This window comes from Sycon ciliatum, chromosome 1 (assembly GCF_964019385.1).
Source record: "Sycon ciliatum chromosome 1, ocSycCili1.1, whole genome shotgun sequence".
Lineage (NCBI taxonomy): Eukaryota > Metazoa > Porifera > Calcarea > Leucosolenida > Sycettidae > Sycon > Sycon ciliatum.
This window is the reverse complement of record NC_088643.1, coordinates 4,765,804-4,791,481: the sequence shown is the minus strand read 5'-3', so window position 1 is coordinate 4,791,481 and position 25,678 is coordinate 4,765,804. Positions and strand designations below refer to the sequence as shown.

Sequence of the window (25,678 nt, the reverse complement as noted above, 5' to 3'; positions counted from 1 at the left end):
AAAACAATCATTGGCGATGATCTTTTCCGATTGCGTGCATGACAGGACAGCGGGAAGTAGCGCAATGCTCGGATTGAGCACAGCCAAGAGTGATGACAGCACATTTACGAGCTTCTACTGTAGTCTCTCGTACACTACAGACAGGCAAGCCAGGGGCAGGAATAGTTCTGTTCAGCAGAGGGAATGTGCAGTCATGTAGATCTACATCTACATGTTTTATTGTAGTAATAGTACCTGACTCTCCACCTGTCCTTCAAGAGTCCATTTTGATTATTGTGCAGCTGAGCGCCTGTTTGGGGAGTGGAAGTGTTCTACAGCCAGTACTGTACTGTTACTAACGCTATCCACAAAACACAGCCACACTAACTCCCCCATAAGCATTGTGCATTTTGTACATGTTCATGAACAGTCAACTTCGTTTATAACGACACTCGGCGGGGCATCAAAAAAGTGTCCTTATTCGCGAAGTGTCGTTATACCCGAAGTCTCATTATATGTATTACAGTTGGATGGAGCTTTGCTCTGGGCAAGGACATTCTGTCGTTATTCGCGAATTGTCGTTATATCCGCAGTCGTTATTAGCGAAGTTGACTGTATGTCTGGTGTCGTGATGAAGGTCATACTCATAGTCATAGCAACAGAGCATGCACTTACACATGTACACGGAACAAGCGAAGCACAGAGAAGGTCAGTGACCTTATACCTTATACTCAGTCTTCACAGGAAAAACCGCTCATCCAGCAATGACGTGAACAGCACCGTGGAGTATCACAATATTTAGATCTACATGTACGTGTACGGTGTAGTTGCCACACCCCATGGCCTCCCACATGATGTGCATGTAATTGTACCACCAGGAAACTCCACTCCACTCAAATCCCGACGTACATGTACCGAGTAAGCAGCAGTTAGCTTGGTGAGTGCATGCACAAGAATGCTGGAGGTGGTACACAAAAGTACTGACTGTCTTCTTGACGACATGAGGTACATAATTATACATACTACAGCATACTACTGTAGTCATTTGTATTCACATATCGGCGCGGGCCGCGGGCCGGCCAGCTGGTAAGTAAGAATAATAATATTCGCGGGATCCTGGTAAGTGGTATGGTAAAATCTCTTCACTACAGACTACTAGACTTGTACATATACGGCCAAAAGCATGCATACCATCAAACAAACTCACGTACTAGTAGGGCTTGGTATGGTGTGATACTGGTACTGGTACTTGGTAGTGCACTACACCACTGTACATGTCGTGTAGGGGTGAGTGCACTGTGGTAAACCCGGAAGTGAGACATTGCTTGCAAAATGCAAACCCTAGTATGTACATGTACATGTATGTGTGTGTGCGCGTGTGTGTGTGCGTCCGTGTGTGTGTGTGTGTGTGAGGGTAAACGCGCCCTCGCCATGGCCCGCGCAAGTGGTGGCGTGACATCATCGTAGATGACTTCCGCTCCATCAGTCCCCCCCCTCCCCCCCGTGCCTTCTGCCTACTGGTTTGCCGTAGGCCTTGGCGGATAATGCTCGAAAAGGTGGCAGATTCTGCTTTTTTTGCACCGAAATTGGCAGAACCATACAAACCTTATGGCGGGCAATTCCTCGAATTCTGCTCCATTTCTTTATCCACATACCAAGCATGCATGAAACTTACCAGAAAAAGTACCGAATTCTGCCAATTTTTCTGCCGGCATTATCCGCCAAGGCCTAGTTTGCTGCTGCCCAAGATTGCTCCGCCTGGAGGAAGATTGCTCACCGTCGTCATCCCACCCATGCTCCCCCTGATCCAGACTCTGGCTTCCGCTTCGCATGTGGAAAGGTCTGCCGTCGTCCCGGGGATCTCAAGCGCCATGTTCCGTACTGCAAAGCTAGCAATAGTCCCTTCGCTATCATTACCATCGGAAAATGGGCACGTTCAATGTTCAAGGTGTGTGCGTGCGTGTGCGTGTGCGTGTGCGTGTGTGTGTGTGTATGTGTGTGTGTGTGTGTATGTGTGTGTGTGTCCCAGCACAAGCTGTTATGGCTTCTGCTGTAGCATCGCTATCATCGCCTCCGGCGATGGGCGTCAAATGGTCAATGGTGTGTGTGTGTGTGTGTCACTGTGTGTGTGTGTGTGTGTGTGTGTGTGTGTGTGTTTGCAGTGGTATGTGCAGCGATTTCCAATCGATAGGTTGCGGGTTCGATTCCCGACGATTATGGTCACACACGTCTTTCTTCTCTTTCTCAGACTTCTCCTGACTTTTCTTTCATTCTCCTGGGTGGTTACCAACAGCCAGTGCATGCCGGAGTATGTGGTGTGATGTGTGTGCGTGAAAAAAATGAAAAGACCAAAAAGTAGGGATTCATTGGCCAAAAAAAGCCACTTCATAGCTGTGTGGTGTAGACCAGGCTGAATATTGGCGGTCAATTCTTCAGCCTTGCAAGCTGTTGAATGGTTGAATCCCAGCACAAGCTGTTATGGCTTCTGCTGTAGCATCGCTATCATCGCCTCCGGCGATGGGCGTCCAATGGTCCAATGGTCCAATGGTGTGTGTGTGTGTGTGTGTGTGTGTGTGTGTGTGTGTGTGTGTGTCTGAGGTCTGAGGTGTATGTGTGTGTGTGTGTACATGTATGTGAGCTGTTGAGGCGCTGGGGACGCACTGAGCCCATGCACGAGAGGAGAGAACGTCGTCATCTGCAGGGCGCTGAGACAAAACGGCGTTGAGACTTCACAGCAAGACATGCCCCAGCAGGATAAAGATCTTCCACCCTGGTACTAGTAAAAGTGGAACGGGCCGCACTTCTAGTGGCTCCTTTCTGTCCTAGCAGCGACCCCAGTGAGTATCCTAGGGCCTAGGCCTTGGTATCTCCTCTGACTGTGGCTGTCTAGATGTACAAGTCATTGTACATGTAAGTCTATTTAAAAAACGGAATTGGGAACACTCTACTCTGATTCTAAATCCTCATTTCGGCCGGGTGTGCAACAGCTTCGCTTAGCAAGCCGGAAATGCTACACGTACCTGACTTTATTTACCCCTGTGACTATCAAGATAACTCTAATCGTGAAACAATGAACCACAAAACAATGGATTTCATACGAAGCAGCCATCCCACCACCATATTGCCCCCGCCTGTTTTTCATGATCCATTGCTTCTTGCCTCTCCGGTTGATTTCCATCTAGCTGTTTCTGGCGAACATCAGTTCTATCACACTTATCGATCGTGCTTATTGGCGTCACGCCATCGTGGAATAAAAAAGAAAAAAGAATAATCATAGGCATTCCTCCAAGGAAAACCTATCCCGTTACTCTGCCCCACAATCAAGGGCTCGTGCGTGGGCTTACTAAAGCCATGGATAAAAAACAATTGCCCAGCTACCCTGCGTGCTCGTCGTGAAAGAAACTGAAAAGTCACATCCCCTTTCCCGGGTGCCTGTGTTGCCCGACATGACAGAGATGCAAGTTTAGCGTTGTGGCAGCCCTCCGAGACAGGTAATCATGCGACGGCGTACGTTTTGCCTCCCTGGTCTGTTTGGTGGGATTCCCTGGTTCGGGTGTGACTCCCTGGTTTAGACCCACTAACCAATCCCAAACTGGTCCCACATCACAAAGGGAAAAGCAAGAAATTGGCACTTGTCCTGAGATTGTTTATTTATTTGTTATACCTGGTACTGGTGACGAATGCCCATCTCAATGCGGACAAAGATATTGAAATGGCCTTTCTTCCTTCGCAGCCCCCCCCCCCCCTTCCTACAGACAAATCACAAACCAGGTACTAGGTGACGTATGATGGTAGCAATGCCGAAGACGTTCCATAATTATCCGTAGGGGCCATTTGGCCCTCATCCGCACACGTTCCCCACATTGTTAGTGTGTATTTCTGGGTGGACCCTGGACAGGGTCAACAAAGTTATCTGGTCATACAGTGCTGGCAACTGAAATCCGACCCCTGAGCGGTGGTGCGCTCACATTGCAAAGACCCAACACGGGGTTGAAAAACTACGAAATAGAGACCGCTAGAATGTGAACGCACCGCTCAGGGGTCGGATTTCAGTGCCAGCACTGTACATGTACATTAGATGTATTGTATGGCAACACCATAGTCAGAAATCCCACCATCTGCAATTCAGGTCTCCAAGTTGCCATACGCTCCCGAGCCATAAGATGATATCTGAGTCCCAGGCAGGATCCACTCAGGCAGGATCCACTCAGGCAGGATCCACTCAGGCAGGATCCACTCAGGCAGGATCCACTCAGGCAGGATCCACTCAGGCAGGATCCACTCAGGCAGGATCCACTCAGGCAGGATCCACTCATGCAGGATCCACTCAGGCAGGATCTACGGCACCAAACACTCAGTAGCCTTCGCGCCATTACCGCCCGATGGTATTTCCTATGGAAAAATAATTCAAAGATATTTTGATTCGTCGATTTCCACTCGGTTGCCCATGTTGATCCATGCCGCCCAGCCGCATTATCTACTTTCCATCACTGTCACCGAAGAGGTCTGGAAGAATCACCACCACATCTCTCTCTGTTGTACCCGATCTCCCTCTGATGTACCGCTGACTCTACGCTGAAGATCTAAGTATTTTAATTCTCATTTTCATTATATTTTTCATATTCGCTTTCATGTTACTGGGTTCTATGCCCGTTTGAATTTGCAAATCAAAACAAACAAGCAACAAACAAACATCACTGGTCCATCGACAGACTGATGTGGTGAAAAGGAAACACCAAGGAATACTGGCATCAGGAACTAGGAAGTGGATAATCGCCAGTAGATGAAGCATTATTTTATTCCACGATCGAAGGCCAAGGCTAGGCATCAATCAGGACGCTTTGACCTTTGATCTGACCTGTCTATACTTCGCGAATTCGGGCATGTCCGAGAGCTCGAGCGAGGCCTGATTGGGATGTACACGGACATGTAGGGCAGAGGTCAGATCAAAGGTCAAGGGTTCATATAGCCTAATGTTCCATATAGATATAGGCATCCCAGATAGCATCTTCGGTTAATTTTGGGATTGCCGAGCTTGCGACCTGCTTGTAGGTCGTGGGTTCGAGTCTCGTCGGCGACACACAAGGTCTGGTCCAGTTATGGCTTAGGATCCGAACCAGTTCCTCCCTCTTTGGTGTGTCCGCAGTCGGGTTTCAACGTGGATTTCGTGTTAGTGGATTGTCTGGATTGTCTGGATCATGAAACGTGAGGGAACGGCTCCTTGATCTGGACTCTCGATTGACACCTGCTTTTTTTCTTCCTTTTTTCTTCATTTTTCGCTCTGTGTTCTTATGCCTTCGGGTGCTGAAGACGAGATGTATAATCGTGTCCCGTCGACGAAAAGTTTGCCGTTCGTTTACCATAATCCACTTCCTCTTGGTGGTTCCTTTTCACCACGGCAGCCAGAGAGATGTCTATGGACTGGTATGGCGGTGATGATCCTTCAAAATCTCTACGGGAACTCTCCACTAGGCCGGCCGTGATTGATTTCCACGATTTTTCAGTCTGCTCACCATCGACTCTTCTTTCTACTACGTAGGCTGGGTGAAAGAGAGTTTTGAGTCGGTGTTGTGCACAGTGAACATCAGTCCCTCACTACAGTCATGTACTCCATAGTATCATCAGTAGCTGTTCTGGAACAATGTACATGTTTTTCGATTTTGACAGCATGTTACAAGGCGAGGACGCGTAGTGCTCCTGACTACAACCATAAACCGGTTGGCAGAGTCCCGGTCTTGCGACCATTTGAACCGTATTGGGAAAACCCAGGTTCGGACCCTCGTTACTCTACATTATGTCCGAACCTGGGTTTTCCCAATACGGTTCAAATGGTCGCAAGACCGGGACTCTGCCAACCGGTTTATGGTTAGCACTACGCGTCCTCGCCTTGTAACATGCTGTCAAAATCGAAAAACATGTTAAACTACCAAGCAAGGCTTCTGTATATACCAACAATGTACATGTATGTTGGAGTTCTATTCGGATAGAGGAACGTCCTTCGTGTTTTCCAGGGCCAGTGACGAACGACGCATGGGTACCCACCGGCAGCCGACAGCCATCCCGCGCTTCGCCGATGTGCCACACAAGAGCGAGGGGCACGGACCCCGCAAGGAGAAGAGAGGATGTCCTTCCCTATCTAACTAACCACACTACAACAAACTGTACCGCATTTTTAAAACTACTTCCTCCTCGATCAAGAGAGACCTGGCCGGGAAGGAAAAAGAAAAAAGGAAGAAAAAAAAAGTAGGTGCCAATGGAGAGACCGGATCAAGGAGCCGTTCCCTCACGTTTCATGATCCAGACAATCCACTAGCACGAAATCCACGTTGAAACCCGACTGCGGACACACCAAAGAGGGAGGAACTGGTTCGGATCCTAAGCCATAACTGGACCAGACCTTGTGTGTCGCCGACGAGACTCGAACCCACGACCTACAAGTAGGTCGCAAGCTCGGCAATCCCAAGACTTAACCGAAGATGCTATCCGGGATACCTGTATCTATATGGAACATCATGTCATATGAACCCTTGACCTTTGATCTGACCTGTATACTTTGGGCATGTATGAGGGATGTATACGTACGTGTAGGGTAGGGTCAGATCAAAGGTCAAGGGTTCATATAACGTGATGTTCCATATAGATATAGATATCCCAGATAGCATCTTCGGTTAAGTCTTGGGATTGCCGAGCTTGCGACCTACTTGTAGGTCGTGGGTTCGAGTCTCGTCGGCGACACACAAGGTCTGGTCCAGCTATGGCTTAGGATCCGAACCAGTTCCTCCCTCTTTGGTGTGTCCGCAGTCGGGTTTCAACGTGGATTTCGTGTTAGTGGATTGTCTGGATCATGAAACGTGAGGGAACGGCTCCTTGATCTGGACTCTCGATTGACACCTACTTTTTTCTTGCTTTTTTCTTCCTTTTTCTTCTTTTTCTCTCAATGAAGAGTTCAACTTTCAGTGTCGTGACACAAGGAAGGCCAGGCATTATGAACCAATATTTCTTAGGAGGCTCCTGCCCTTGGCGGCTCCAGTCAACCTCGTAGCTGGTCGTTGTTTGGTGGTGGTGTTGATGTGTCGACGTTGGTTTCCTGGTAAATCAGGCTACAGTTCTACCCTCGAGGCCTCATTAGTAGATACAGATAACCCCGGGAGTTTCAAATTGTTTGTCTTGTACTGTACTACCGGTATGAATTATCTTCAATACCAACGAAAGACTTAAACCAGGATGTTGTTATCCCAAACTGCAGCTTGTGGCTCAGACCACCGCGACTCAGAGGAGGCTCAGTTTTCCCGGGCAGTCGGGGATCAGTTTCCCAGCACGATCGGGGCTCAGTTTCCCCTTGATCCGGAGGCTCAGTTTCCTCTTTTCCAGAACTGCCTGTCGTCGATTCTCAGCATAATCATGCGGCGTTTACCCGGCACTAGTACATGATTGTACAACGAAAGACATGTAATAACGAAGGGCCTGTACAACAAAGGGCATGTGCAAGGTTCATAGCTGTGAATCCTATCCGAAGCTCGCAATGCTGGATTGGAATGATGCCCGAGATGCTAGAGTAGTGCCCATCATATGCCGCACAGTAGATTGCTTGCGTACTGTATGATTCAATCATGATGGCACTGGAGGATAACAATCTTCTCATCGGAAGAGGTATACGCTCATCCTCCTGCAACAGAAATCGGGAAAGCCACTCCGGGCCCTTACCAGGACTTGACCAATCGGCATACTCTCGGTGCTCCGGAAGGTCCCATCACTACTTACTGTATTAAAACGCATTCAACCTCAGATCGAATAGTGTCTCAGCTTTACAAAGACTTAAGTGCATGTAGCCTCCACTGTAGTGCTAGCGACATTGTGTGGTGTCACAACTGCCTACTGGTTGAGGTTGAGCGCTGTGAGTCAGCGCTTTCACAACTTCAAGACGATCCACATCCAAGGCATCTGATTGGACGCGGGGCATGAGCCGGGCATTTGATACGGTCCACTGCACCATCCTCCTAGATGAGCTACAGCCTAACCATGATGCCAGTGACTTGCGAATAGTTCACATTATTTATTAGTGAATTACTGGTCTTGAACTTAAAAGTACGTGTTCTTTTCTTTTCTGCCTCAGTATCCATGCACCCGACGAGAAGGTGATGAAAGTACTTTATGTGTACTAGTAGTAGTAGTTGAAGCGTTTGGAAATGGTGTTTGTGATGAGATAGTTTGAACAATGAAGGTAGTTCAGTTCTTCAGTCTGATTGCATGTTTGCCTGGGAGAAAGCCAGTGACTGTATTGGGTCATGTGACCATGGCAACTGTGCTGTGCATGTACAGTCCTGCCCAATGAAATCCAGTCGCGTCGTCACTCAAGTTTGCGCCTTGCACCATTTCGCAGACCAGTGTTCGCAGGTGTAGGGCTGCGCAACGCCTGGCACACACTTGAGTGACGCGACTGGATTTCATCGAGCAGTATTAGTACATGTAGCATTATTTCAGTATGGAGCATTCACTGTGTGCTGCAACACTCTGTCACTGTTCATTCGAAATAGGCACGCTATATCAGCACCAAGCATCTACCGCTACGGTCTAGATAGCAAATTCAATTCAACAAAAATTCAATTCAACTAGTGGCTCAGAAAGGATAATCTAAAATCAGCCGCAGAGAGTTCAATGCATGGGGCTGCTGCAATGGATAAGCAGCGGATTGAGAATAAGTGACAATGCAGCTGGGATGAAGAGAAAATACTAGTACTAAAAAATACTAATCAACGTGTGCACCCAGGCTGGGGTGTATGCACGCGCCTGCGCGATTGAGAGTTGGATCAAAGAAATCGAGAGCAGTGCACATGTCGCTAGAATATCACAGCTGCGTTTGCAAATGGAGAGACGCCGCAGCACTGCTACATTTCATTTGCCCTGTTTCAGTCTCAGCTGAGCGTGTACATCTATTTGACAAGTTGCACTAGTGCAGTAAACCAATGCGGCAGAGCTCACACTCACACAGGATACGTGCACGTTGTTACAAACATCATGAAAACGGCATCATCACATGATTCTATGGTCCGAGTGCGAGTGGCAAACCAGTGCTCATGTAGTTGTGCTGCAACAGCACAGTATTGCCCTCCATAATACACATCTCAAATGATGACATAATCGCACAACACCTCAATAGATAACAGTGATCATGCCACTCAGTGTCCACTCAGTGAGCTGTATTGTCACCGGGCATTGATTGCTGCTACCTGTCGATATCGCCGCCGTCTGTTGCTCAGAGCTTCGGCTTGAAGCTGTTCTTCTCTTCGCGCAACGCTGCCATCGTGTCGACGGGGTTACTGCGTCCGGTGTGTTTCTGTACGCTTGCAACACTGTTTCAAATCACGCACAGGCACAGACACGGGACAAAAACCCAAACGTTTACAATGGGAACGAAAAGAGGACCCCGCTCAACAAGGTGCTATCAACAAAAAAAATTACGAGCAGCCTAAACCTCTAACAAGTTGTCGTGTTGCGTGGTGATGTCTGCAGCAGCCATACTGAATTTTCATAGGTCTTCTAAAACTCAGCGACTCTGTCTTACTTAGTTCTCATGAATGGGTTGAATGCTAGCTCTCCACGGATATCCGAGGGCACGGTGGGTCTTCCTGCTGCCCTGTCGGCCTGTGAATACAACACAGAGCAACACAATACGATTATAAGTATTAGAAACATTCATTTTTTAGAACACGGAGGCTCCACTGTAGCCAATTCATAATAATATTATGATCAGTCACCACCATTACACAAAGGTCATTGACGCTGCAAATTCAAAACTCTGCACTCGCATCACCATCACCACAGCGAGGACAATTCCGGTATATAGTTGGTATTGACAATGACCCTCCAGCCTCTTGCAGCGTCAACGACCATTGTGTAGCGGTGGTGACTGATCATATTAGAAAAATTCATACTGAGCAAAGGGCCATACTTCTGATTACAATTTACAAGCATGTGCAAGAGACTGTCCTTGGTCAACTACTCTGGGAGCCTGAATATGTGAATGGACTGTAGTTCAGTTCTGGTCGAGAGTGCACCGAATGATAGCCACCATCTCTCTAAGAGCAAGAATATAATTATGACCATGTACGTCAGCCCCACGTGAAGTCAACACAGCATCTCTCCTCAACAAAGGGTTCACACATTTACCTCAGCTTCGGCGAGTTTCTGCCTCAATGTCTGATTGTCCGGTTCGACGTTCACTGCATACTTCAGATTGCTCACCGTGTACTCATGACCACAGTAGACTTTCTACAAACAACACATGAAAGAAGAAGGGAGAACAATGACGTGCAGGCATTGGTTAAACGATGAAGAGAGGAAGAGCTAGTAAATGGCAGAGAGAGAGAGAGAGAGAGAGAGAGAGAGAGAGAGAGAGAGAGAGAGAGAGAGAGAGAGAGAGAGAGAGAGAGAGAGAGAGAGAGAGAGAGGTTGTATGTACGTGCATTTGGTGTGCACCTCATGTGTACATGCATGTCTGTCTTACTGCATTTTCTGGTGCATAGTGCGCTTTAGATGTGCTACTATTTCAGGCTCAAAATCGCAGGAAGGCACTATACTCCGATTATGAAAACATATACAAAATAAAAAGTGGTCCAATGTACATGCATCACACTGGTGTGAAATCCACAGCCTATGACCCGACACAATCCATATGTAGCCATATACCCACCACCATTTTCTAGTTTTTTTTTCTTTCTTTTTGTACTATGAAGTTTACTATGAACACATCCCTACTGGGATACATGTGGATGACAACATAAAACAAGACAAATGGGGATGTAGGGACGAGTGCCGATGTACTCGGCGGAGCAACTCGACCGACCAGAGGTCTCCTTGCTAGTTACACCAGTGGAGTGTGTACTTGAACTTCGATAAACTTGTCAGTTCTGGTGAACGGAGCTCCGGGAAATCGAGCGATGGTGACTCTGAGTGACACACAGAACAGTGCCTAATTTCACCTGTATGCTAATGTACATACTGTATTTTCCGGAGTATAAGCCGCACATTGAACACTCAAAATTCACCCAAAAAAAGGGGGTTGGGGCTTATACTCCGATGATCAAAATAATGGTGATAAATAGGGTAGATGTGTGTATTTCGTGACAAAAATGGGGGGGGGGGGGGGGTGCGGCTTATACTCCGGAAAATACGGTACTTAAAAGATACTCAATCTGCGGACAGAACTGTTTCGTCCTTTGTACTTCAAAGATATAAAACACAGGTTGAAATAGTACGACATTATCTTTGGTGACATTGTTGTGTTGTGATTCTATGAATTGGCAGTACTGTTTGTTTTCAATGTATGTTGTGGGGTTGGAACATTATGTGTACTTTTAAGACATGCTTACTGCTGCCAGTTGCTGTGGTCCATAGTCAGCTGTGTTGTTATTGCGTCTATCCCTCTCTCTCTTCCCTTGATTGTTGTTCCTGATTGCTCGTTGACACTGCCGCTCTAATCCTTGGTGTCTAGGTCAATTGTTCGATCATTTTTTCAATTCCTTTGACTGATTTATTGTCAATCTCTTCGTTCGATTTTTTTGCGTCGTGCGCATGTGACGTTTGTTTGTTTGTTTTTGTTTGCTATTTGTGTGCTTACACGCGTGATAAGGTAGGTTGCCATCTTTCCTTGCCATCTTGATGTGTGATCCTTTCTTGGCTCAAGAGTACATGTATTACTTTTAGTTGACCTAAGATCTTCCTGAAAATTCAGAAATTTGCTTTTCTCTCTGAATGTGTTCGTGTTCGTAAGCGAAGAGTTATGTTCTGCTGGTTGGTGTGCCGGGAAAGGGGTTGGGCTGAGGCGCAGTCAGTAATCCTTTTACAACTTATGGTGCCGAAACCCGGGAGCCAGTGGAGCTCTGTTTTGTGGTGTGAGTGAGCAAGCAGAGGCGCAGAGATGTGGCTGAAAGTGGACAGTTTCTTGAAGCCATACCGTGGTGGTGCTCGGACGACTTGACGATGTGTCGCGAGAAGTTTGCTGTGTTGGCTAAGATACAGAAATGGAACAACGGGACAGCGCAATTACTGCACCTGCAGTTGTTTTTAGAAGGAGACACGTTCCTGGTGGCCAAGTTAACGGAAGCGTTTGCTAGGACAGCAGCTGCAGCGTATAGCCAGTTCACGTCACGCAGATTGAAACCAGATGAGTCACCCGATGCCAACGTCGCCAACGCATGGCCGCCTACTGGGATTGTCTGTCCGCAGTTTGACGAACGACTCGGACCCTGTCATGGTGGAGCAGATCACAGCTGGACTTCCGATGGATTACACGCGTCAGCTGCGTATGAGCATGGCTGGTAAGTCTATCACAATCATTGCTTGTGTGGAACAAATCTGGGTCCTGAAAGCTACAGCCAAGGACCAAGACGACAGGAGACCCGTTGCTGGGACAGTGGCAGGAGGCGGAGGTGGTGGCCAAGGCCAATCAATGTTGTGCTTCAACTGTAGCGAGATGGGCCATATATCCCGAAACTGCCCGACGCCTCCCTCCTCTAGTGTGCTTCTTGTGCAAGCAACCCGGCCATGTGAGGAGGAGCTGTCCGGACAGAATGGCGTGGCACAGCACCAAGAACGGGCAGTCAGCTGCTGTAAAGGCAGCAGCAGAGTTGACGCAGAAAGACCCTTGCCTCTGCATAGTGAACCAAGCCGGCCGCGGGTAACTGCCCAGAATGTTCGTGGACGTGCGCCAATGTGGTATTGAGTGGTGGGCGGCAATGCTCTCCGATCGCATAATGTAGTACAAGAGGATCTCTCCTTGCTGGCTGCTTGTCTATCCTTCTTTCTTCTCGTTTTCTTTATTCCTTTTCTTTCTCGCCGTGGTTGGCTATCACCCCTCTCTCGCACTTTGTGTGCCGATTGGTCAAGGACCACGAGTTGAGTGAAATAAATAAATAATTGCCTGACTTCTGTCGTGGACACTGGCTCTACCCACACTCTGCTGGACGCAGCGCCGGCGAAAGCACTTCAGCTTAACAATCATGATAAGTGCGTTGGACAACCAATTGATTTTCTCTCTCAATGCATTCTTGTTCGCAAGCGAAGACTTATGTTCTGCTGCTTGGTGTGGCGAGGCAGAGGATAGCCTGAGGTGTAGTTGGTCATCCTGTCACGAGATCTGTCCGCTGATTGAGTAAAACACTGTGACACAGTGTATGCCCTTATTTACTGGGCACCAAAGCACACTGGGCAGCATGCTAGCTAGAGCAAACACACAGTGTTAACTTACAGTACTGGGGTCTAGAGCACCGAGGGATGACAAGGCCGCCTGCATCTGCTCCGCAGTGCCCTCGAAAAACCTGCCACAGCCGCCGATGAACAAAGTATCTCCTGCAATGCACAGTACACAATTGCAATTTATCAGCCAAACACGTAACATACGCGTACCCGTGCACACACACACACATACAGAGCCCCCCCCCCCCAACACACACACACACCATACACCCGCACACAAGCAGGAATATCAACAATAGAACGTTCTGCAGCGCTGTGGGACACGCAGAATGTGACGACTCTTATGGAGGTCAGCAAGGAGTCTTCTACTAGTGATATACCCAAGTTTTTTTTCTTGTGGTTCGGTGTTAGCATCAGTCCATATTCTACATACTGACCTATTCCCCGGCCAGCTGTGGCGCTGTGTGTGCTTCCAGAAATAGCGCCAGAAATACCGGCCACAAACACCCTGTGTAATATGCTTCTCCAATCATGGCTGAAGTGTGATTAGGTCATTCTTTATACAATAAACCCCCAACAAGCCAAATATGAACTTCTACAACGGAATATCTCCTGGAAATCTTGTCATTGAACAACCAGACAAGGTGTGTCCAGTGGAGGATCTTGACAATCAGGAGAATAAGGTGATACTTGTTGACGTTGTATCTAGCTACCAATCAAAAGCGGGGGAAGAAGGAACTGGAGATGAACAATAGTCGAAGGTTGCTACAAGTGACGTGGTTGTTTCAGTATTAATATTTTAGCAGTCTTAGTTTGCCTCAAAGCGTGGCGAGCAAATAAACAGTGTCTTCCGCGGGCGGAGGTGACCTTTTCCCGGTATGGGATATAAAGAGCTGTTTTCAGGGCCGTGCATTATGCTAGACCCGTCCCCTGACCTCGGATACACAGCACCTCGGATACACAGCACCTCGGCCATTAAGTACAAATTTCTAGGGCCCTTGAAGGTACGTTATTCTGTAGTTTTACTGTAGCATGCAAGGGAAGCTCATACAGCCTGCCATGTAGACAGACACATAAGCCGATTGCGCAACGCCAAATGTGGGACGTATGAGTAATGCACGCAAGTACGCTGGGATCAGGAATGCACTGCTCAACACAGTCAACATCCCCACACGACCATGCCCAGGTGGTTGCGTGAGGTGTTTATGGTACAGACTATGTCATTGCGCAATGGGCTTACTGGAACACACACACACACACAGCGAAAATTAAGCAGCGTAACGACTTTGTCACCGTATTCGACATACCGGTAAACACGGCCGGCGTGTCCAGTGTTGGTGAGGTGATGTAATAGCAGATGTGGCCGGTCGTGTGGCACGGCGTGTGCATTGCACGCACGCTCATTTCACCAATCTAACACACCGCAAACACACCACCGCGAAACGATCGAGTGAATTCACTTGTGCACAGTCAAATGCGAAATCATGACAAGATATGGGCATATCCACAAATTCGAGCATATCATAGTTGGACAGTGACTGAAAAATGCTGGGGGAGGGGGGGGGGGGGGGGAGGGAGGAGGGGAGTGAATGTACCAGGCGGGTTTCTTTCAAAAAGCCCCAGTGGCCAGTAAGTTAGGTGCCATGGAATGTACATAGCCAAGAGCACGAAACAATGGCCACACACACAGGGGAAATTTGTCTATGACCGTCAGTGGTCCATAGGCATTCAGTACACTGTCGCCATCATGCATACCCAGCATTCAAAAACCGTAGGTAGAATGCACCCGCGGCAGCTGAAGTACAGCAACAGTTGTCCATGTGTTTTTGGACATGCTAGGCGATATCGTATCCATATACAACCAGCATAAACGTCCAAAGAACTTAGCTCGCTTCACCACACGCTGCACGCCATACAAATCAACATAACATACAAGGACTTGCTTGCTGCGGCTTCAATCACCACCGCATTCAGCTCGATAAGTAATGGTACGAAAGGCCTAGTCATTATGGCTTCTGTGCTTCATGTGTTGGTTTGCCCCCCCCCCCCCCAAGAATCTTTACAAATCAACACCTTCCACAGCTAGATGTACCTTGAACGTGTCGCCATTCTTCAGCCGGTGCGTGACACGGGGTATACGCTCATCACCGCCGTACACAGTCAAGCCGTCTACCAACGAGCCGAGCTTCTCATTGCCCCCGGCGTGATCCCTTTGACAAAACAGCACAAAGGTGAACATGCACATACATATTGTCCTGGCTTTTACGCACAGTAGAGAACAGGGCGCAGTGGACGTCATGGACCCGGACAAAGATTCGTGAATCGGATCATTGAATTGAGCTGTGACGCAGACCTTGGATTGAGCTGCGAATCAAATCTTCGATTGAGCTGCGAATCAAATCTTTGATAGAGCTGTGAATCAAATCTTTGATTGAGCTGTGAGTCAAATCTTTGATAGAGCTGTGAGTCAAATCTTTGATAGAGCTGTGAATCAAATCTTTGATTGAGCTGTGAATCAAATCTTTGATTGAGCTGCCTTACCAGTGATGATGCGTTGTCAGAACTGTCGTCAGTCGGATATCGTTCAGCTGCTTGACTGCATCCACAACCTACAATGTTAAGAACAAGGATACCCGCAGCAGCAGCAGCAGCAGCAGAAGCGGTGGTGCCGACCACCATAACAGCAACAGCAGCAACAGCAGCAGCAACAACAACAACAACAATAACAACAACAACAACAACAACAACAACAACAACAACAACAACAACAACAACAACAACAACAACAACAACAACAACAACAACAACAACAACAACAACGGCAACAGCAACAGCAACAACAACAGCAGCAGCAGCAGCAGCAGCAACAACAGCAGCAGCAGCAGCAGGGATGAAATTACAGGAAGAAAATACATCAGCTATTTGTCCAAAGTAACAAAATATTTTAATCAGTTTAATGGAGGGTCTTGCATATATTTTGCTTCTCGTCCTCTACAGAGTCAATAGGTACCCTTAGCATTGAGACGATAACGCTAACGGTAAAAGTGAACGTTGAATTTTGCATCAAATGGACTTTATGCACTAGCAATCTGACGCTACGCAATCTGACGCTACTTAAACGTGAACTGTTGCCATGGTGGATATGGCAATAGTCCTTGCCAGCCTGGCACGATGCGAATTTTTTCAATTTTTCAAACAAATAATATTTTCTCTCCTTTAGCTTTCTGAGAGATCTCAATAGAAGTGAAGTCTTCCTTTATCAAATTTCTTTTCAGTTCCAGTTTCTCGAATGCACAAGTGTTCTTGCCTAGCAGTGTTTTTCGGCAGTAGACTTGTTCGTCATGGATTACGACTTGAGAGATTTGGAGCTCATCTTCTTGGCTGACCCGGAGGATGAAGATATCCTCGATGTCCTTCTCATGAAGTACCTCGAAAGAGAACAGGATCTTGCTGATGCTGCAGCGAAACACCGTTTATTAGACTTCTCATTTGAGTCCCTACCTGAGGCATCGTTCCATGAACGATTTCGTTTCATGAAAAGCGACATTCCGACCCAGTGCTCTGCTCTCGAAATTCCGAACAAATTTGTTCCACCGAACAGGACGACTTGGAGTGGCACCGGTGCTAATTTGACGCCCGACCAACGAGGTCACAATGCTCGCATGAGCGAATGCCGGATATGTGTTGAATGGGGCTTTGGTGAAATCAATCAACGTTTCGGCTACCTTGATTTGAAGAAAAACTGAAACACACGGACGGAACAGCTGATTTCCCCAGCACTTTCCTCGACAGAGATGTCAACTTCTGCTCCTCTTGGCGTCTTCTTTCTCAGCAGACTTATTGTCCTCGGTGAAATGTAGTGAGCAAACTTTAGGAAACTTATTGATTTCGAAATATTTGCCCACGTCTCGGCGACGTATTACGATCCACACCTGGCACAACTCCTGAACGGAAAGAAAGGAATGGAAAGAAATGTTCTCTACCGTATGCTGTTACTTGTGCAAAGAGGAACACAGCAATACTGGCAATCCGGGAGTACTAAAAAAACGTTTTTTTAATACACCCTGCTGCCAATAGTGTGGCATATCAACCCCAACACAGACCAAGGAAAGTATCATAAAGTAATGCAATGAATATTTTGCAAGTCACGTGGCAGTCGACAACACCCAACTGGGTAAACATCGAATTTTCGCGGGAAATGTTCCACGCAACAAAAATCCTGTAATGACTGTATGATGCATAAGGGCTATACACCCGACAGCGGCTATACACCCGACAGCGGCTATACACCCGACAGCGGCTATACACCCGACAGCGGCTATACACCCGACAGCGGCTATACACCCGACAGCGGCTATACACCCGACAGCGGCTATACACCCGACAGCGGCTATACACCCGACAGCGGCTATACACCCGACAGCGGCTATACACCCGACAGCGGCTATACACCCGACAGCGGCTATACACCCGACAGCGGCTATACACCCGACAGCGGCTATACACCCGACAGCGGCTATACACCCGACAGCGGCTATACACCCGACAGCGGCTATACACCCGACAGCGGCTATACACCCGACAGCGGCTATACACCCGACAGCGGCTATACACCCGACAGCGGCTATACACCCGACAGCGGCTATACACCCGACAGCGGCTATACACCCGACAGCGGCTATACACCCGACAGCGGCTATACACCCGACAGCGGCTATACACCCGACAGCGGCTATACACCCGACAGCGGCTATACACCCGACAGCGGCTATACACCCGACAGCGGCTATCACCCGATAGCTCTCTGACCATCCCGCCCAGTACAATACAAACAAATGTTTTTTTAAAGAGTTCTCGCTCTCTCTCACCCCCCCCCCCCCCCCCCCCCCTCCACGCCCACTCACAGGAGTGAGATCAGCGTAGCAACAATGGCTAAAACCAAGAGTACATACCCCCCCCAGAGTGTGCAACACCGATCCAGCTCTGCATAGGGTCTTGGTCGAGCGGAATCGGATCTTCTGATGTCATGCGTACACTCCACACCAGCGCAAGGCCGGTCTCGAGGCAGGGCACCGTTGTTTGTGATCCGAGAGTACCCGCGACTCCCCGGGTTCCCCTCAGATGTGTACGGTATTACGACGCAAAGATCCGATTACGCTCGACCAAGACCCTATGCAGAGCTGGATCAGGTGTTGCACATTCTGGGGGGTTATAGTCCATGGGCCAAGTCTCAGGAGAGCACGTTTTAGAGGTGTCTGTGCACACACCCGGTATAGCAGGTTTTTATTGGCGAAATCAGTAGATCATAACTCGGTGGCAAGTATTTTCCTTGTTGGCACCTTCGCATTTGGTCGGATCTTGCAGGAGAGCAAGCTATTTCTTGCTCCGAGCAATAGCGGAATCCTTCTTCCTCCTGTCAATCCAGCGCGGTTTGCCGGAAATTTTACACTGATTTCGATTGATTTCTTTGCATTCGCCCCCGTTCAAGGTACAATCGCAAATCACGTTTTGGTGCCCAGGAGGCTTCTTCGGTCACTCGATGTTTCTTGGTCCTGTTTCATGTCAAATGTTTCTTGATGTCAAGTTGCTATTCTTGTCAACAACTACCATTGCCTTTCCGCTTTTGTGTTCCGACTTCGATTGGCTAGAATATATTATCATGGAGAGTGAGGACCCTGAAGAGCCACCGATTCTGGTGAAATTGCCACCTGAGAAAACTCCTGGCCTTTCAAAAAAAGGAAGGGCTAACTCCATTCCAAGAGCGTAGTTGGACTACGTTTCATAGTGCTGCGGATGTTCGTCGAGGTGAAGTCTACGACTTTCTAGTACACGAAGGAGCTGCTCAAGACTCCGAGCCTCGTGGTTTCTACCACAGGTCGTGTTTCCAGAATTACACAAACAAAAGTAATTTGTCTCGCCTCATGAAAAAGAGAGGGAGGGAGAGCTACAAGGACGTTTCGAAACTAGATGTCGAGCCGGAGGAGGACATGTCTGAGCCTCCCCCCAAGAAGCGACCTACTCGGAAGTCCTTGCCACTTACCGATTTCACGCTGTGCCTTCTTTGCCAACGTACGAAAATGGTGGACAAATACACCCAAGAGAAGACGAGTCGTGTTGAAATGGACACTGGAGTCGAGAGATTGGTGCAGGCTGCAAGAACTCGTGGTGACAAGCGAGTCTCGTTGGCTATCGAGGATGGAGACTTGGATTTTTTGCTGCTGAAGTTAGATACCACCCTAGTTGCTACAGGACTTACACAAAGAAGTCTACCCTTGAGGCAATCATGCAGGAACGTGATGATCCCATCGATGAAGCTACTGCAACTGCACTGCAGCAGCTGATGACGTACATGGAGGAAATTGAACATCATGCCATTGTCTCCCTTGCCCAGCTAGCAACGAAATTGATTACATTTCAGGCGGAGCTCGGCAGTGCAAGCAGTGAATTCACCCGTCCTACCCTCAAGCGTCGAATCCTAGCCCATTTTGGTGATCGTGTGGAATTCACCAGGCATCACGCAGCAAATGGAAGCTGTGGTAATTGTTGATGCGATGGCTGCCCTGCAATCTCTTAAACCCACAGGAGCTACCTTTGGTAGCCTTGCAACTCAAGTCATCATGCCATTGTCTCCCTTGCCCAGCTAGCAACGAAATTGATTACATTTCAGGCGGAGCTCGGCAGTGCAAGCAGTGAATTCACCCGTCCTACCCTCAAGCGTCGAATCCTAGCCCATTTTGGTGATCGTGTGGAATTCACCAGGCATCACGCAGCAAATGGAAGCTGTGGTAATTGTTGATGCGATGGCTGCCCTGCAATCTCTTAAACCCACAGGAGCTACCTTTGGTAGCCTTGCAACTCAAGTGCTGGCATCTCTTCTTGCAAGTGTTCCGGATGGGGGGCGGGTGGACTTCGTTGGCGACCAGTATCCGTCCGACAGTATCAAGTCACTTGAACGCCAAAAGCGAACCCAGGCATCCTCACAGGTGGTCCGCGTCCCAGGCGCCGAGCAGAAGCTCCCTCCGTGGAAGGGGTTCATGTCGGTGTCGGAGAATAAGATCTCCCTCAGTGACTTCCTTGTCCTGTTCTGGAAGACGCCCGAGGTAGCCCAGTTGTTCAAGCAGCGTGCTCTTTATGTTACAGCACGGGCCCCGTGTCAGCGGCTGTCCAGTCCCGACGGAAAATCTGTTGTTTCCGTTGCCGTTCCCGCCCTAGATTCCTGCCAAGAGGAGGCTGACACGCGTATGTTTCTGCATGCAGCCCATGCAGCAACAGAAGGAGCCACTGCTGTTCTAATTAAATCCCTCGACGCGGACGTTGCAGTGATTGGCCTTTGGGTTGCCCCACAACTGGCATGCAACCTCCTGCTCCAGACTGGTACAGGGCAACATACCCGGTTGGTCAGCCTGACCCAGGTTTCGCGGTCTTTTGGTCCAGACATTTGCACTGCTCTGCCCGGCTTTCATTCGTTCACCGGGTGTGACTCCGTTAGCTCATTTGGTCGTCGGGGCAAGAAGCTGGCATACAAGCTTCTTACCAGTGGCCACAGTGATGCCATGCAATTGCTCGGCAACTCCCTCACAGTCACCGATGAGCTACAGGCATCATGTCAACAATTTGTGTGCAAACTGTACACAAAGACCACGGTGGCTTCTGTGAACGACATCCGCTACAGCTTGTTCTGTCAGGCATCGAGGATGCTGTACGAAGATTTGCCCCCCACGCAGGATGCACTACGTCAGCACACTCTCCGGAGCAACTTCCAAGCGCACCTATGGAAGAAGTGCCTGCAAGCTGGGCCAGTTCCACATCCCCGTGGTCACGGTTGGTGTTTGGATGGTGAGCAGCTCTCCATTGTATGGAAGACTCAACCACCTGCACCATCCGCTCTGATGCAGCACGTGCTGGTGCATTGCGGGTGCAAACGGGGATGCAGCTCGGCACGGTGTAAGTGCTACAAGGAGAAGGTGTCATGCACGGATGTCTGCACTTGTTCGTCCTCATGTACAAATCGCCCCGACGTTGCCATAGATGGAAACGTGCCGGACGCAGAGTCTGGCGATGAACGCTAGCAGTAAACACTTCAGTCAAACCAGGAACATCCTCATTGCATTTGAGTGCCTTATCCGTCTTCATCACAATATGTCTGCATTGTATGTTCTGGTCAAAGACAAATCTAGAATATAAATGTCATGTATATTTATTATTTTATTTATTCAAAATGTTAAACGACGCTTCACGCAGCTTCTATATATCTATATATTCAGCTTAGTTCGAGTACTCTGGCGGAGGTATGTTCGGGCCTGATATAAATTTGGCTTTGGAGAATTTATTCTCCATTGCTTCGGGCTCGGCCTTGTAACTCTGTGCTGCGCTGATGAGGGGACAAACCCCGAAACAGTGACTGTCGGCAGATTAGAGTATTCAGCTTAGGGGCCGTCCGTAAATATCGATGTTTTTTTAGAGACGATATTGGTGCGTCTGGGGGGGGGGGGGGGGGGGGGGGAGGGGGTTTGAGCCATGTGCGTCTTTTCGAGCATCAGAAAAATATCGATGTAAATATCTGAAGTTTCGCCGATCCCTGCACGCGGACGTCTAAATGGCTATACAAGAAATGTGAAACCAGCTTCCGTTCGCGGAGCTAAAACTCGCGACACAAGAACAAAATCAAAAATTGGAAGCTGTACGCCCATGGCGAATTTCAAGAGCAAAAGAATGAGCTATTGATTGTGGAAATCGGCCGAACGATGCCTGCAGGAGACCTTTTTCAAGACGTAGAGGCAGTGCGAACAAACACGGACGAACTCCACAAGAGTTTCCAGTCTTCACTGTCTGAACAAGGATTTGAAAAAATTCAAGCCCGAGCGTAGCCGCTTTGGCTACACCAGTACACGATGAGTTGCACTTTGAACGCTTTTTGTACGATGAGTTGTACTGCACGGGTAGCGCTAGCGCGCCAGCGCCCTCATCTTTTCATGTAAAATGTGAATTTTGACTGGCCGTCTTGGGTTCATATTATTGACAAAAAAAAGGAAAAAAAATGAGCATCCAAAAATATTGATTCCATGATCTAGATGTACATGTGCGTCTTCTGGGGGGAGGGGGGGGGGGGGGTCCAGGGAGAGAAGCACCAATATCGTCTCTAAAAAAACATCGATATTTACGGACAGCCCCTTAATAATATTTATTTATTTATTCAAAGGGATTACCCAAAGGCTCTTGTACTGTGTGTTTGGCCATAAGCAAGTGTGCAGTGGAAACATAGACCATTACTTTTTGTAGCTGCTGGGTGCCTTGGAGGCGTTGTAGCTTCATCAGGAAACACAGGCTGGACTGGCACTGGCAATGTATTATTGCACACTATGGGTGTTGTATACAGTATAATTATAATAATGGCATAGGAAACTGTCATGGATTGGATTTTACATACCTGATATGGCTCTTCAGGTGTATGAACACTGCTGAAATGCCACTGGTGCACTTCTGCGTGATTTACAATGCGAATTGACAAAGAAAACTGCCTGTTACTATGGGGTTGCTATGCAGTTGCTAGGCAGTTGCCATGGGAACAATATTGAAATTTCAAACGCCTATATCTCAAGAACCGACCACGCCCACAGATGCCAACATGGACCAAAACGTAGCTCATGACAAGATCTTTCAGATGAAATCATAAAAAGTTGCTATACCAGACATGTGCACAGAAATTAACTTCTCGGGGCTCGGCCCACGGACTATTATGTACTCTTGCTAAAACACATTAAGGCCTGCAATACCTTCTCGGGATTGACGGGATCGACGATGGCAGCTTGCTTAGAGCTCTCGTCCACCAGCAAGTACATGTAGTTGTCCTCCAACGCCGACAGGATTTGAATGCGCATCTTGTTGCTATGGCGACTCCAAGCGCTAGAGCTATGGCAACAATGAACGGCTGTGGGCAAACAGCACATGGCAGAGAACACGTAGAACGGATTTCCTTTCTTTCCCTTTTTGTATTGATATGCACAAACCTACAAGAAGACGAGGACAAGCGGCAAGTAGCATGGGCTGCGCAAGTGTCCCGATAGAATAGGCCAAGCTTGGGCGACAGACATGCCATGTGAAGGAACAACTTGAGTTCATCGTGAACTCTACAATAGACCGACCCAAATCTAGTGGAGAACAGGCGGAGAAAACTGTGCACAGCGTGTATACGAAAACAGTGAATCGTCCTTCCTTCCGTCCTGTTCGCTCTCTTTTTTTTGCCCTTTTTTCCGTTGCGAGCTGGATGTGTGATTCTGTAAAAGCATTTAGAAACCCACAGGCCATTGAATGGTGGGAGATTTAGATATTCCGCCTTACTTCGGAGTAGTGTTCCGTGCACTCTGATAACGCGATCTATGTGATCTAATGCTGTATGCATCAGAGGTGCCACAGGGCACTGGGGACTCTGGGGAGTGGGACGACCAGGTCTTGGATGTCGCATGACCAGCAAGGGTGTCATATGACCAGCAGGGTGTCACATGACCAGCAGGGGCGTCACATGACCAGCAGGGGCGTCACAGGGCAGTGGAGAGTGGGACGACCGGGGATGCGGGGCCGGGATACTCGGCCCTTTTCCGCTACTGTGATTTTGCTCCAACATAGATACAATGTACATGTACTAGCATCCGTGCTTTGGCCGAGTGGTTGTGGGCTTGCCTGCGAATCACAAAGTCCCGAGTTCGAGACCAGCGCTGGCAGCAGGGAGCACATACTGTGCTAACAAACGCAGTGATGCATGCGTGAACCACTTCTAAATACATGCAATGAACTGCGCCGACACCCATGGTCAACCGGGTGCTCACTACTCGGAGTGAGGGCAACATGGATGCAGCTAACGAGGTTCGCCCCCCTATCGGACATTGGTTGTGAGAGTTACCACCTCGCCCTCGCTGTTAGTGTTAGGCGCTGCATCTGCCACCCTGGTATTTCAGGCATGGTGGTGGACTGGTACAATCGGAACTTACTCAGTTGGTTGTGTTTCTCAGCACAATTGTATAGCCGGTTGTAACGCACACTTGTTTTACTTACTACCATATACCCGTGCTACAGTAGTAAAAATGAAATCCATTTTCTTCATTTGAACAGGCGGCGAGGTGACAACAATTTTAAGATGGCAATGAACAGAATCAGTTATTTTCGTTGTCCATCACCACTTTACATTTCAATAAAACCTTCGTAACAGATGGCGCTTCAGCTGATTCTGTTCATTGCCATCTTAAAATTTCTTCATTTCCCATTATTATTGTTACGAACGTGGACTGTACGTCAGGAATGCACAGTATAACAGAAAATTCTGTTGATGTTTAGGCGTGCATTTAGTTCACAGATCTCTCCTAAGAAACGACTGGGAGCTAAGTACTGAAGCAATAGACTTATTGCTAATCAAATCCATCAAGCAGTAAATCAGTGAGCGCACCTGTGGTGTTCAGCTGTCGACGATACACTCCAGCCCAAGCTCTGCCCGTCCTCAGGAGACCAGCTGCTGATCTCCAGTGAAACCCAGTCATTCGAATACCATCGAGGTTCCTGAAACTTGAAAGAGCAGTGCGCTGTACAAATAATTAGTCGAGCTGCAATAGTAGTACGCTCGTATGGCCATGGGGAGGAAATTTCGAAATTCAAAACTGTTGCATTTTTTATTTTGATTGGCAATGACCAAGCTGTGACGTCATATTCTCAAGATTGTACTACAGGAAACTACTAGTACTAGTACTACAATCATGCTGTATCATGAGATCCTGTACATGAAATACCGGTATACCGGTACAGCCTATCATCAGGGGCGTACATAGGGCGGTTCCCGGGATGCCCGGGAACCAGTAAAATAATTTCGATGTGGGTAGATCTACGGAGAATGTTTTGATCAAGGCCCAGCGTGCATGCAGTGCATGAATGCCTAGGCGGCGTAGTCGCCTGCAGTCCGCCTGACCGTCCGAGGACGGTGACAAGGCAAGGTGGAAAGGATATTCTGAAAGTGTACCTCCACGGTGGAATCTCTGATTCCTCCGAAATTTGCCATACATGGAAAAGATTTCCGTCATTGACAATCATTGTGCGCCACTAGCTGCACTGAATGCGAAGGATTTCGTTTCCTGTGCGTGTCCAGACGGGTGGCAAACAGCGCCGCTTTCAAATATCCTGGTTGGAGGAGTTTCCCTGGGTAGTCTTTTGACCGGGGTGCCATGGTGGCTTCTGCTTGCCCTGTGTAATGTTTGCTCCAGGTGATTCGAAGTTTGGGCAGCTTTACCGCAGTCCTCCCAAGAATATAACCCGACTCAAGACTGAGCGTGTGGATGTGCTTCAGCGACTCGTTTCACGGCATAACATGAAATCGTCCTGCTGAACAAAACATCCATAAAAAATGCCTTGGCAAAGTTCAGTCTTTTTAAATCAAATATGCGTAGCAGTGACATTATCCAGCAGTTTAAGCAGAAACTCCATCGGATACGTATAAGAGCACTAGCCGTGTGGAATTATGTTGGTT

The 25,678-nt window shown here is 48.2% G+C and overlaps 1 protein-coding gene across 1 annotated transcript; it reads right to left on the bottom strand.

Moving 5' to 3' along the window:
• Window positions 1–8,549: 8,549 nt before the first annotated feature.
• LOC135810625 (hydroxyacylglutathione hydrolase, mitochondrial-like) lies at window positions 8,550–24,795 on the bottom strand. The gene is made up of 9 exons (XM_065324119.1): window positions 24,611–24,795; window positions 22,947–23,101; window positions 15,715–15,782; window positions 15,266–15,383; window positions 14,481–14,586; window positions 13,226–13,326; window positions 10,147–10,248; window positions 9,542–9,621; window positions 8,550–9,329 (listed from the first exon to the last, which is right to left on the bottom strand). The coding sequence occupies exons 1-9, from the start codon at window positions 24,699–24,701 to the stop codon at window positions 9,233–9,235; spliced, it is 918 nt and encodes a 305-aa protein (XP_065180191.1). The 5' UTR covers window positions 24,702–24,795; the 3' UTR covers window positions 8,550–9,232.
• Between the last annotated feature and the right edge of the window lie 883 nt (window positions 24,796–25,678).